At 36.2% G+C, this 13929-nt stretch overlaps 1 protein-coding gene across 2 annotated transcripts in view; it reads right to left on the bottom strand.

Moving 5' to 3' along the window:
• The window catches only part of CEP85L (centrosomal protein 85 like), a 169237-nt gene that overhangs the window by 69324 nt on the left and 85984 nt on the right, over nucleotides 1-13929 (bottom strand). For both annotated transcript variants that reach the window (XM_019418202.2, XM_019418200.2), the window contains exon 4: nucleotides 8332-8453. In XM_019418202.2, coding sequence (XP_019273747.1) covers nucleotides 8332-8453 — 122 coding nt within the window. The remainder of the gene's footprint in view (nucleotides 1-8331; nucleotides 8454-13929) is intronic.

Genomic DNA, 13929 nt, shown 5'->3' with positions numbered 1-13929 from the left:
TTCCCTGATTAGTAGAACTAAGAGATTTATCCGTTTGATTAATTTCTGCTCTTACTTTTATTATTTCCTTTGTTCTCTTTTATGTTTACTCTTCTTTTACTGGTCTTCTTAAGTTAAACATTTAATTAATTCTCTTTCCTCCCTTTTCTCTACTTTCCTTAATAAAAGAAAAAGACATGAGAAATGGTGATAATTGTCTAACATAGATATTTTGCAGTCCTAGTAAAAATATAAAGAGAAATCAATAGAGTATTTGAAAAGAAAAGACGAAGAATTTTCCAAAACTGATGAAAAATATTAACCTGGAATCAGAAGTACTTTAATCTCCAAAAATACCAAATAGGCACATTGTAGCAAAACAGCTGAGAACAAATAGAAAAAATGATTACATCCAAAAAATAACAAAATTCAATATGGCAGCAGGAAGACTTGTGGATGACAAGAGAAACCAGAGAGCAATGGAATATCTTCAGAGTGCTGAAAGAAAATAACTGCCAATCAAGGCATTACATATCAACCAAAATATCTTTCAAAAACAAAGGTAATATTCATAATAGACAAGAGATGAAAACACCCTAAATGTCCATCAATGGATAAATAAAGAAAAATGTCATATACATACAATGTCTAAAAAGCAGAAGAAATTCTGTCATATGCTACAACACGGATGAACCTTGAGGATGTCATACTAGGTGCAATAAGCAGTCATAAAGGGACAAATACTGCATCATTCCACTTATAGGAGGATTTGACTGGGTTCAGGACATGCTAACCCAAAATATGGCACCTTGGTATACTGAATGTTTTAAGTCAAAGGAGTTTGAGGAAATAACAAAAGCAAGGTCACTCTGACCTCCTCCCCACCGTTGCCCTTCTTCCCTAAACAGGTCACAAAACACTCAAGTGGGAGGTGCCCCCCCCCCCAAACCCAGAGGAAAGGTACATCCCTATCTCTCAAGACTAAAGGACCCAAGGAAGAATCCTACCAAAAATGCCTTGCTTAATTTCTCCCAGTTTACTACACAATTACCTCATACTTCTTAATCTATCATATTCCTCCATGACTATCCATTCTTCAACAAGCTTAGCATAAAATAGGTCAGTTACTATGGGTCTTCACTTCCTTATAAAGGCTCTTATGTCACATAAAACTTGTATTAAATAAATTTGTATGCTTTTCCACTGTTCATCTGTTTTGTCAGTTTAATTTCAAGATCCAGCCAGGGAGCCCTAAAGGGTCAAGAAAAACTTTTTCCTCCCCTACATTATCAAAAAAATGTGGTCAAACTTATGGAAGCAGAAAAGTATAATGATGGTTTCCATGGGCTGGGGTGAGGAGGACCTGAGGAGTTGTTGCTGAATGGGTACAGAGTTTCAGGCATGCAAACTGAAAAAGTTCTAGAACTCTACTGTAAAAAATTATGCATAAGCTAAAACTGTACTGCATACTTAAAGATGTGTTAAAATGACAGATTTCATGTTATGTGATTTTTTTTTCTTCACAGTTAAAAAAAAAAAAGTGAGGGGCACCTGGGTGGCTCAGTCAGTTAAGCGTCTGACTTCGGCTCAGGTCATGATCTCACGGTTTGTGAGTTCGAGCCCTGTTGTCGGGCTCTGTGGTGACAGCTGGGAGCCTGGAGCCTGTTCCAGATTCTGTGTCTCCCTCTCTCTGCCCCTCCCCTGCTCTTGCTCTCTCTCTCTCTAAGAATAAATAAACATTAAAAAAAAAAAAAAAAAAAAAAGTGAGAGCTGGTACCCAGTGAGTCCCAGACCTTCCTTTTGCCAAGAATTGACTGAAACAGACAGTAAGGTCCTGACCAGAGTAGGGACTATTACAACAGAACAAAAAAGGAATCAGGTAGAATACTTAATAAATATGGCCTTTAAATCAGAAAATATATTTAAAAAATTTAGGTCAAAATTGTGAAATCAAGGAGCTGCTACAACAACTATGTGACTAAAAGAAATATTGCACCTACCTAGAAATGCAGTGATCCTGTCCCTGATCCAGGGAACAAATAAGAATATGCACAAATTCAGTCTCTAGTTGAGAAAATACAAAAAAGCAAAAGTATGTATCTGTTACCTTTGAGAAGGTTCCTTTTCTTTTCTAATTAAATTTGGTTTCTGAAAATAGTTTCCCTTGTGAGTTTTAAAATCCTTAATGGCTGGGGCGCCTGGGTGGCTCAGTCGGTTAAGCGTCCGACTTCAGCTCAGGTCATGATCTTGCGGTTTGTGAGTTCGAGCCCCCTGTTGGGTTCTGTGCTGACAGCTCAGAGCCTGGAGCCTGCTTTGGATTTTGTGTCTCCCTCTCTATCTGCCCCTCCCCTACTCACACTCTGTCTCTCTCTCTCAAAAATAAACATTAAAAAAATTTTTTGTTTAAATCCTTAATGGCTTCTGAAGCCATTATGGATACTACCACCAAATGAGTTATGCGCAATATACCATCTTAAATAATTTAACAGAAATGGTTATCAAAGAGACACCCCTCATGCATTACCAAAATAAAAGGAGAGGGGGGAACTGAAATAAAGGGACAGGTAGCAAAAGATCTAGGATGGAATGAGAAAGACTGATGAGAGTTTTTTTTTTTTTTAAGTTTTATTTATTTATTTTGAGAAAGAGAGAGAGAGAGGAGCAGAAAGAAAAGGAAAAAGAGAATCCCAAGGAGGCTCCATGGTCAGCACGGAGCCCAATATGAAACTTGATCTCACGACTACAAGAATGATCATGACCTGAGCTGAAATCAAGAGCTAGACACTTAACCGACTGAGCCACCCAGGCACCCTGAGATTTTATTCTTTTGATTTTCCATGCATTTCCTTTCTCCCAATCTGTTTCAAAAGAGGGCACATAAAAGGAAAAACCTACAACCATGTATAAATGTATCCTCTATTTCACTAGTTCACATTTTTCAAACTACCTCTAGTACTGTAAACAAGGGATAAAATAGTTTTTGAAGAACCTGTCTCCTCACCCTTGGCTTCCAAAATCAGCTTTCACACATTTTGGGACAATATGAAATATGACCCTGGGCTTTAGTTTTGAAATATACTTCTAAATATACTTTGTTAGTATTTTTTAATTTGAAAAAAAAAGAGGATGGATTGTATTAATTTTTCTTGGGCTAGTCAGAATTTTCAATTTCTCCAAAGGTGGGCCTGCCAAACAAAGCTAAGTGTATAGCTTGAAAATACTCCCAAGGTATATTAAAAGGGTTCTTACATATGTATCTGCAAATCTTAAGATTTTACAAATAATAGAGAATCAATAATAAAGAGTTATAAAGAAACAGCCTTTGTTCCTGGGAAGGAGACTCTAAATCTTTGGAGTGTTTATTATTAATGAGCCCCCCGGAAAACTCTCATATTTATGAGAACGAGGTGACTCACAGGCTCTAGATAGCAGCTTTAGGATGGGGAGGGACTATTCACCAGAAAGCCAACCATGTTACTGGAGGTCTGTGACTCTGAGCCAATCTAACCGCCAGGGAGAGGAGGAGCCTGGTGACCGAGTTCAATCACGCAGCCAATGATTTAATCAATTGTGCCTACACAATGAAACTCCAATAAAAATTCTGGGAACTCACCAGATTTGTAGCCAGTTGGTTAGAAGTGTGGATATTCTGGTGATGCCACCTTCAGACTGGCATCTGAAGATAGACAGTCTTGTTGGGGACTGTGTGCCCTTAAAGCTGTGGAGTCTGATGCTAACTTAGGGTATTTAGTGTCAAAACTGAATTGCAGTACAGAAGGTGGGACTGAACTACAATATGACTCTTGGAACAACAAAAGTTTGAAAGGTGCAGATCCACTGATAGCAGATTTTTTTCAACAAATAACATATAATACCATTAAATGTATTTCTTCTTCCTTATGATTTTCTTAATAACATTTTCTTTTCTCTAGTTTAAGACTACAGTATGTTATACATACAATATATGTGTTGATTGACTATGTTATCAGGAAGGCTTCAGGTCAACAGTAGGCTATTAGCACTTTGGTTTGGGGGAAGTAAACAGTTATACATGGATTTTCAACTGTGCAGAAGGATCAGAGTCCCTAACCACCATGCTGTTCAAGGTCAAATGTAAATTTAGAAATTGATTCTATAATACTATATGCCTAGGTATAAACAACCAAAATATCTTAGCTAGAAATGAACTATTAAAACTATCTAAATGTTTAAAGCAGTTGATAAAAGTAATCAAATCTTGGGGCGCCTGGGTGGCTCAGTCAGTTGAGCGACGGACTTCGGCTCAGGTCATAATCTCACGGTTTGTGAGTTCGAGGCCCGCATCAGGCTCTATGCTGACAGTTCAGAGCCTGGAGCCTGCTTCGGATTCTGTGTCTCCTTTTCTCTCTGCCTCTCCCCCACTCATGCTGTGTCTCTCTGTCTCAGAAATAAACATTAAAAAAAAAAAATTAAAAAAAAATGTAACCAAACCTCACTTCAACACCTGTGATGAAAAATAACTATTCTTGCATTATGGAGTCCCTCTCAAAGTAAAAGACATGTACTACAAATTGCCATCAATAAAATCTCACATGTTAACTGATCAAATACATAAGGATGGAGTTCCAATAATTTTTAATAACCATAGTATATACATCTAGGCCTTGCTTTAAGATTCTGATCATAAACCTTAGCATGTAAAGCAATTAAAAGGATGCTGTGATTTCAATAAAATAAGTATCCACACTACACCAAAGAATGCACTACTGATTTTTAAAAGCTTACTAATACAATTATGTGATTTTACTTCCACACACAATTAAATAGCAAATACACATATTGCAAACTATAAGTAACGATAAAATGAGAATTCCCCTCTACCCTGCCAGTGTCATTTACTTATAGCATTAACTCACTGTGTCATTGCAGAAGGTTTAAGGGTGGCCTCTCTGGATCAGTCTCAAGTACAATGACTTATCCCTAAATTTTATCTGATCAATCCAGTAGCAAAAGGTGAGCAATTATAAGAACTACTAGTATCAGTAACAGCACAGGCTAACCAGCAACCTTAACCTCTTTTCCATTAAAATGAAGTTATTTCCCCTTAATGAATGTTTGGTGAGTACCTATTATGAGTAATAAAATGTACAAGAAACAGTCTCTTCTGTGAGGGGGCTGGAGTCTACTGAGGAGAAACAAGCCCAGAAACAAAACTATTATTTGCAAATCATGTGTATGTGGCTACTATTTGCTGATGGTACCCATGCATCTGGCAGTATTAAGATTTTTAAATACATTCACTCACTGAAGCCTCATGCTCTAAAACTCGGTATAAGAAGGGAGCTGCATAGGTAAATGCGACTAGATAAAGAAATGCGAAATTGAGCAGCTTGCATTATTTTAGATTATTTCCTTAGTACCTTTCTACAGGATACAAACTTGGGAAATATATATTTTTTTAATAGATTATGTTGATAATTATACGCATTTCCTACTATCATAGACTGTTTGTGCCCCACCCCAACAAAAAATTTATATATTAAATCCCAAAGCCCAATGTGATGGTATAAGGAGATTAGGGGCCTGTGGGAGATGATTAGGTCATGAGGGCAGAGTCCTCATGAATAGAATTAGTGCCTTTATAAGAGAGGCCCCAAGGAACTCCCTCACCTCTTTTACCATGTGAGGTTGCAGGAAGAAGACAGCCATCTACGAAACAGAAAGAAGACCCTCACTAGACAATGAATCTTCTACTGGTGCCTTCAACTTGGACTTCTTCGTCTCCAGAACAAGGAGAAATAAGTTTCTGTTGTTTGTAAGCCACCCAGTCTATGATATTTTATTAAAGCAGCCCAAATGAACTAAGATACCTATTAACTTATTTATACCCAGTGGAACAGTAATTACAATGGTGTTTAAAAAATAATAAAAGTCAATAGATTCTGATTGTTTTGAGGGAGAGTACACCCATATTAATAAAATTCTGAATTTCAGTCTGCTTAAAAAATATTAATTTCAAGTATGTACAGTGAATTAAATTTCTTTTTTTTTTTTTTTAATTTTTTTTTAACATTTATTTTTGAGAGAGAGAGAGAGACAGAGCATGAACGGGGGAGGGGCAGAGAGAGGGAGACACAGAATCCGAAACAGGCTCCAGGCTCTGAGCCATCGGCCCGACATGGGGCTCGAACTCACGGACCGCGAGATTGTGACCTGAGCTGAAGTCAGACGATTAACCGACTGAGCCACCCAGGCGCCCTGAATTAAATTTCTAAGTGTACAAAATATATGTCCATCAGGGTCTATAATTACCCACTTATAAAATTCACTTGTACTAAAAATATCTAATACTTTTATACAGCCTTTTCATAAACTCAATCAAAACTATCTTCTAGAATCTTCATTCATTTATCAAATATGCAAGTGATGTCAGATGGGCAAGGCCTCCAGAGGGAGGGTGTCAGGCCCATGGCCAAGAGGGTTCTTAGCTTTGTGTAGGAAAGAATTTAAGAGCTAGCCATTTAGAGAAAGGGGCAAAGATTTATTAAGTGTAGAAACAAGAAAGCTGCTACTTCACAGACAACGTAGTGGTCTCTCCTCCCAGGTGAGGCAGATGGCTCCTCTTTGTCTCTAACAAAGGGTTTTATAAGTTTGTTTTAAAATTAGCTAACCATACAGAAAGGAGCGTACTCTTTAACTTTGGGTTTTTCATTCACATTGGGCAGTTTGGTTTTTCCATTGTTTTACAGTTTTGGAATTACCCACAGGGAACAATTTTAAGAATGTCCAACCTATGTGGCTTTTACCGCCGGAGGGAGTGGGGTCTTGTGGTTTTCTATGAGTCAGATCTTGTGACTCTTTTTTATGACTTGCTGACCTTCAGGTTAAGAGTCAGCCTAAAATCAAAATGGCTTTACTCTGGTCAACTTGTCTCTCAAGTCTTTCTCCCCTCCTGCCTCACAAGTATCAAACATTAAGCATATACTAAGTGCCAGGATCTGTTCAAGATGTTGGGAACATAGTAGAGAAAAAAAATTCAGGGGGCGCCTGGGTGGCTCAGTCAGTTAAGCGTCTGACTTCAGCTCAGGTCATGATCTCGCGGTCCGTGGGTTCGAGCCCCGCGTCGGGCTCTGTGCTGACAGCTCAGAGCCTGGAGCCTGTTTCAGATTCTGTGTCTCCCTCTCTCTGACCCTCCCCCATTCATGCTCTGCCTCTCTCTGTCTCAAAAATAAATAAACGTTAAAAAAAAAAAAATTAAAAAAAAAAAAAATTCAGATATCCGTGCTCTAGTTACCCTCCAGTAGATACTGCTTAATAATGGTAAATTCCTAAGTAAAATCTTTTGCAACTTCAGCTATTAAATATACTTATCTTTTTAATATCTTTTAAGTTTTATTTATCTATTTTGGGGAAGAGAGAGTGTGTGTGAGCACACAGGTGGGGGAGGGGCAGAGAGAGAGGGAGAGAGAATCCCAAACAGGCTCTGTGCTGACAGCGCACACCCCGATGTGGGGCTTGAGCCCACAACTGTGAGATGATGACCTGAACCAAAATCAAGAGTCAGACACAACCGATCAAGCCACCTAGGCGCCCCTAAGTATATTGAAAGATTTGAACTGGGATTTAATTTTAAGGCTAAAATGTCTACTACTTTATCTCAAATAAGCACATGAAAATAAGTAGTAACTAGCATTAAGAAAAAAATGTCCCCTCAATTTCCCCATTACTACACACACAGGTTTAACTAACCCTAAAGTATACATAACTTATGTAGAACTAACATACATCAAGGATAATATAATTAAAAATTAATGTTCATTGCTCAAAATAATCAGGAGACTGTCTATTAAGTACAAAAACTTTTTTTCAGAGCTTTGGTACTCAAAAATGCAACATTTCTGAACTGTCCCCCCAAATTTCCAAAATTCTTATCTGTAAGTCATTTAATTTTAAACATTCATGATTTTCATAGTTTCTCTGCCTTCATATCTAACACACACTAGTTAAAAGTATTAGCACTTTAAAGTAGCTTTCCAATTTGATAGTTTCCAAGTATAAAACACAGAGATACAGCCTGTAGCTCTGAAAGTTCATTAGCATTGCAGCTAACTTTCTACATATAAAAAAAAGACAGTGGAGTTTCCAAATGAGTTACTCTAACATAAATGAAAGGATGGTAGAAAACAGAAGGAACACACCAACCCTCAGTTCTGATAGGGGTTCTTTAAGGGGGTGGGATGAGGGAGGGACAGAAATGAGACAGTGTATTTGTAAGATTGTATTTCTTAAACTCTAAGTAGTAGATACCATTTGTTTTAGTAATCTACATTTCTGTGTGCCTGAAATATTTAGTAAATAAGAAAATAGACTCACCGATCAATTACAATTTCTTTCTGCCTTAGCAGTCCTTCTTTTATTTTCAGCACTGATTCCCACTTACTGAAATCCTGATAGCCAGAAGGTGAATAACTTTGACGAGAGGATCCAGTCAAAACCTGCACAAATATATTTATACTATTAGTACACTAGAAGTGTTTAAAAGAAATATTTATGTGTCATCTAATATTTTCCCAACGATTTTTATTAAAAAATGAGAAAACTCAACCGTTGTTTTTTTAAGACTGTCTGAAATCACACTTGCGAATACAACGTAACTTGAAGAATTTCAAGAAAGTTCTGTAAAAGTACAAGTCTAATGAAGTAGTGACAATACAATATTTAATCTGCCTTATTACAACACTATATACAAGATTTTATTCTCATCTTGTAGAAGCTTTCTGTAAGTGAGATATTAATCACTCACTGCCTAGGAAGAAGTACAATGAAACAACGTACCATGGTTAGACTAGACAAACATTACTGGGAAGGTTTCTACAAGGAAATAAAAACAGTATCTGTAGTATGCTGACTTCAAATTGTCATCCATCACATCACATTTAATTACATTAAAATTTCAAAAGCAAAAATATTTTCACAAAATAGTAAACATATTTAAAGAAAATATGACTTAAGCACATATGATTTGGGTGATTACTGGTCTCCAGTGTAAAGTACACAATTTAGAAAAAATCTGCTTAGAATTGAAGAGAAATTTCAAAGATTTAAAACAAATCAATACTGATAAAAGCCAATATGACAAATACCCTCAAATTTCTGAAACAAACAAAAAGAAAACCCTAGTAAGTATGACTTAGTATAGTCAGAGATTGATTGCATCTCCTCAAAAAGATATGTTGAAGTCCTAATCCCCAAGAACCTCAAAAGGTAACCTAATTTGGAAACAGGGTCTTTACAGTAATCAAGTTAAGATGAAGTCCCCGGGGGGAGGGGGGACACCTGGGTAGCTCAGTCAGTAAGTGTCCAACTTTGGCTCAGGTCATGATCTCACGGCTCGTGGGTTCAAGCCCCATGTCAGGCTCTGTGCTGACAGCTCAGAGCCTGGAGCCTGCTTTGGATTCTGTGTCTCCCTGTCTGCCCCTCCCCTGCTCACACTCTGTCTCTCTCTCAAAAATAAACAAACATTAAAAAAAAATTTTTTTTAAAAGATTAAGTCACTGGGGTGAGCCCTAATCCAATACGATTAGGATTGGGGAATCCAGTATGATTCCCCAAACTGTGTAATGGGGAAATTTGAACATAAATTCTATGCAAAGAGATACAGAAAGAACACCATTTGAAGATGAAAGCAGAGATTGTAGTGATGCATCTAAACGTCAGCAACATAAAAGACTGCCAGCAAGCCACTAGAACTCAGCCTGGAACAGATTCTTCTTCACAGCCCACAGAAGGAACCAACTCAGCCAACACCTTGATTTTGGACTTGTAAATTTCAGAACTGTGAGACAATAAATTTGTTGTGGACGCTACCCAGTTGTGTCCTTTGTGCAGCTCTAGGACACTAATACAATTGATAAATCAAGTAGGAACATAAATTCCTTGGCAGGATAAATAATCCTATAGAAACACTCCAAAGCAACTTTAGAAGAATTCAAACATTCAGTGATATTTTTATCCTTTGTTTTCCAAAGATGCTAGTGGCAAGACCTATTTCTGAATAAACCACTAATTGTGTGACATCAACTAGTCCTATATTAACCCGTTCAATTAAGATGGTTTTCAAGTATACCAGGATAGGATGTTTCAGGCAGAAGACAGAACAAGATGAACAGACTAGGAAGGACAGAAACCAGGAGACAACAGGGAACATAACTTTGTCAGATGAGCAGATATTTGGAGTGTAAGTGACACATAACAATATATAGCCAGGTTAGTCAGAGATCCTTCTCTGAATTTCATTCTTTCCTTTGCCTAACATACAACCCAGACTGATAATCAGCCATATGCCCTAGTAAAGATACATTAGTTGCTACAGTACTGAAGTGTTTTTACCGTGGTTGGTAACTAGCTGTTGTCCAAACCCCCAAAGGTCCTCTCCACTATCCAGGCCCTCCTCAGAACTCTCCATCATCCAACAAATGAAGAGTTACTTCTTGACATTAAAAGGGGCCTTCAATATGCTCCATCCATAAACGGCATCCTTTCTGATTGGTTGGTTCCCTGAAGTAGTCAACCCTCCAAAAATTTTCCATCTCAGAACTACCTACCAGCTTGTATTTAGTTGGCAGAACTGAAATTCAAACAGGGGCACCCCAACAAAAGAGCATGTGCTCTTAAGGAAATTGTTACGCTGCTTCTACTATGGCCTAAATAAGGTATTCACAAAATATCCTATCATCACAAGAGCTGAAAACATTTTTGATAGTAACTGCTCTTAGGAGCTAAAAGAGAATTCCGCACCATAAACAATATTGCTGAAATTATGAGAAAGTCTCTACTTATTGCAACTCCATATTACTTAATGACTACCAATTTAGTGGGTTAAGTCACTTGATTAAATTTATTTTGTCAAATTATAGCTCAAACAGGAATTCATTAAAACTAGTAAAAGCTAATAAGCAAAATAAAAAACCATCTCAACAATTCCAAAACTCAATGTAAGATTTGGAAATTATCAAATTAATGATTTGGTAAGCCATTTGTGCTATAATACTAAACATTTCATTTATTTGATGACTAAAAATGAATATACACTTTACATATATATTGAGTTATATATTAATATCCTGATGCCAGTAGACAGATATTTTAAATAATGGTTTTTGTATATTGTTATCATACCTAACAAAAAAAAATCTCAGGTATAGTTTCTTCTTCCAAAGACTTAAGAAAGGTTCCTCCATTTCTGATTACCACATGTCAGGAATGACTGATACTATAATACTGAAGCTATGTTTACCTTCTATATCTTGTTCCTATTTCAATAAGACAAATGCCCACAGCTCAAAAAAAGTAAAAAAAAAAAAAAAAAGTAAAAACAACAACAACAACAACACAAAAGCCCAGGCAAGAGATGATGAACTACTCTACTCTTGATATGTCTTCTGCTAAAGAATTTCCCTATGGCTGACAACTTCCCAATGAGAAGGCTTTTCTTGTTTTGAAACACTTCTTGGTATAAGAAAGAGAGTAAAGAGAATGAAAAAGTAGGTTTGCAAGAGAAAAGCAAATAACAATAGTTTTGAAGAGAAAAGCAAATAATGATACTGCCTGGCTTACAGCACCTGAATCACTGGCAGAATGGACTGCTAAAGCACTTACCAAATACTTCCATGAATATACACAAAACAACATGAAAATTTATTCTTCTGATTTGTAGCTCCCTTGATCTAAACTCTTTGGAAAACAAATCAAAATTGAGCTATGAAACTGAGCAAACAGAAATAAAGGAAAAAAAGAACAGCTTCCCTTATAACAAAGATGCATTAACATTTAAAAATTGCTAAAAGAGTAAATATTAAAAGTTTCATAATGGAGTGCCTGGCTAGCTCCGCCCGTCAAGTGTCCCACTCTTGATTTTGGCTCAGGTCACGATCTCATGATTCATTAGATCAAGTCCCGTGTCAGGCTCTACGCTAACAGCGTGGAGTTTGCTTGGGATTCTCTCCCTCTCTCTCTTCCCCTCCTGCGCTCACTCTGTCTCTCAAAATAAATTTGGTACAAAATAATCCTATGCTAACTTCTGTCAGATTCTCTTTTAGCCTTGCCAAGACTGAAGTCTGAACTGCTTCAAGTTATTTTCATCAGTTGTATGGTGACAGATGGTAACTGGACATAATGGTGACCATTTCATAGCATATACAAATATCAAATCATTATGTTATACACCTGAAACTAATATAATGTTAAATGTCAATTATACCTCATTTTTTAAAAAATGTAACAAAGAATTACCAAATCAGCAGCATGATAGTCTTCCTTACTGAACCTTAACTCTAACTCATAAAAGATTAAAAAGAAGAACAAAATCTGACACACAACTAAATGTTATAGGTAAACTTAAAAGCAATTTTTAAATTTCATTAGTTGTTCCTTTTCTTTAATAGTAAAGCATTGTTTATATTCTATGCAAAATCATAAAGATACAGGGGTGCCTGGGGGGCTCGATCAGTTAAGTGTCTGATTCTTGATTTTGGCTCAGGTCATGAGATCAAGCCCCAGTTTTAAATATTTGTAGTCTCATATATATACTACACATATACAGTATGAGCCCCGTGTCAGGACAAGCTCATGCTTGTGCTCTCTCTCAATATAAATGAATGAATGAGTGAATGAATGAATGAATGAAATGAAATGAAATAAATTTTTAAAAAATCATAAAGGTACAATGGCTGCCTTGCTAGTTGAGACTTCACAATATGATTTTTTTACAAAATCTTTTAAAACTCTACTTCAGGTCGAATTTTATAACTTTGTTTAATATGGTTTTATTATATAATGATATGACCTTGTTATAAAAGCCTTAGATGAAAAAAGTCTCCATAATTGTCATTTTTAATGATAGGCATATATAAACAAAATATTTTATGACATAGGAAAATTATATGAAATTTAAAAATCAGGGCTCATAATTAAAGTTTTATTGGAACATAGCCATGTTCATTCTTTTATATATTATCTATGGCTGCTTTCCCCATCAAAGTTGGGTAGTTGCAAAAGAGACTGCATCTCTCTCTCTCTCTCTCATATATATGCAAAGAATACTTTAAACTGTATTTAACAGTTTTTACTGTTAAATAGTTAAATACATTAAACTACTGTTTAATAGTTAAACAGTAAATACATTAAACTACTGTTAAATAGTTAAAACAGTTAAAATACTGTTTTTACTGTATTTAAAGTATATACAGCATATCAATAAATCTAAAATTTTACATGAAATTGCAAACTTTTTGAGAAAATAACAATTACCAAAAGTGAGTCTACTACTTATTACATCAGGTAGTAATTTTATAGGTAGTTTCTACCTAAATGTTAAGAAAAGATAAAACAGTGCAAGAGAAAAATTTTTGAGAAACAGTAAGGGAAGGCTTGAAGAATAATAATAAAGCATGTTATAAACTAAGAAGATTTAAAATACACTTCGCAGCAAATGCAGAAATTCACATTAAAACAGTACCACCATTTTAAAAACACACTTCTAAATAATACATAGGTTGACTGAATGAAATTGAAAATATATCAGAATTTGTGAGATGTAGCTAACACAGGACCAAGAAAAGAATTTATAGCACTAAATCATTAAATTAGAGAAATGGTCTCAACTCAGTGATCTAAACTCCCATCTTCAGAAACTACAAAATATACGCCAAAGAAACCAGATGGAAGAAAACAAGGGTAAGAACAGAAATCCACTAGGTTTTTTTGTTTTTTGTGTTTTTTTTAACATTCATTTTTGAGAGACGGAGCGTGAATGAGGGAGGGGCAGAGAGAGATGGAGACCCAGAATCTAAAGCAGCCTCCAGGCTCTGAGCTGTCAGCACAGAGTCAAACTCATGAACTGCAAGATCATGACCTGAGCTGAAACAGACACTTAACTGATTGAATCACCCAGAAGCCCAGAAATCCACTAGG

The sequence above is a fragment of the Panthera pardus genome, unplaced genomic scaffold (assembly GCF_024362965.1).
Source record: "Panthera pardus isolate Hobbes unplaced genomic scaffold, ASM2436296v1 HiC_scaffold_17, whole genome shotgun sequence".
Taxonomy (NCBI): domain Eukaryota; kingdom Metazoa; phylum Chordata; class Mammalia; order Carnivora; family Felidae; genus Panthera; species Panthera pardus.
The sequence above is the reverse complement of the archived record's forward strand: the minus strand, read 5'-3'. Positions and strand labels throughout refer to the sequence as shown.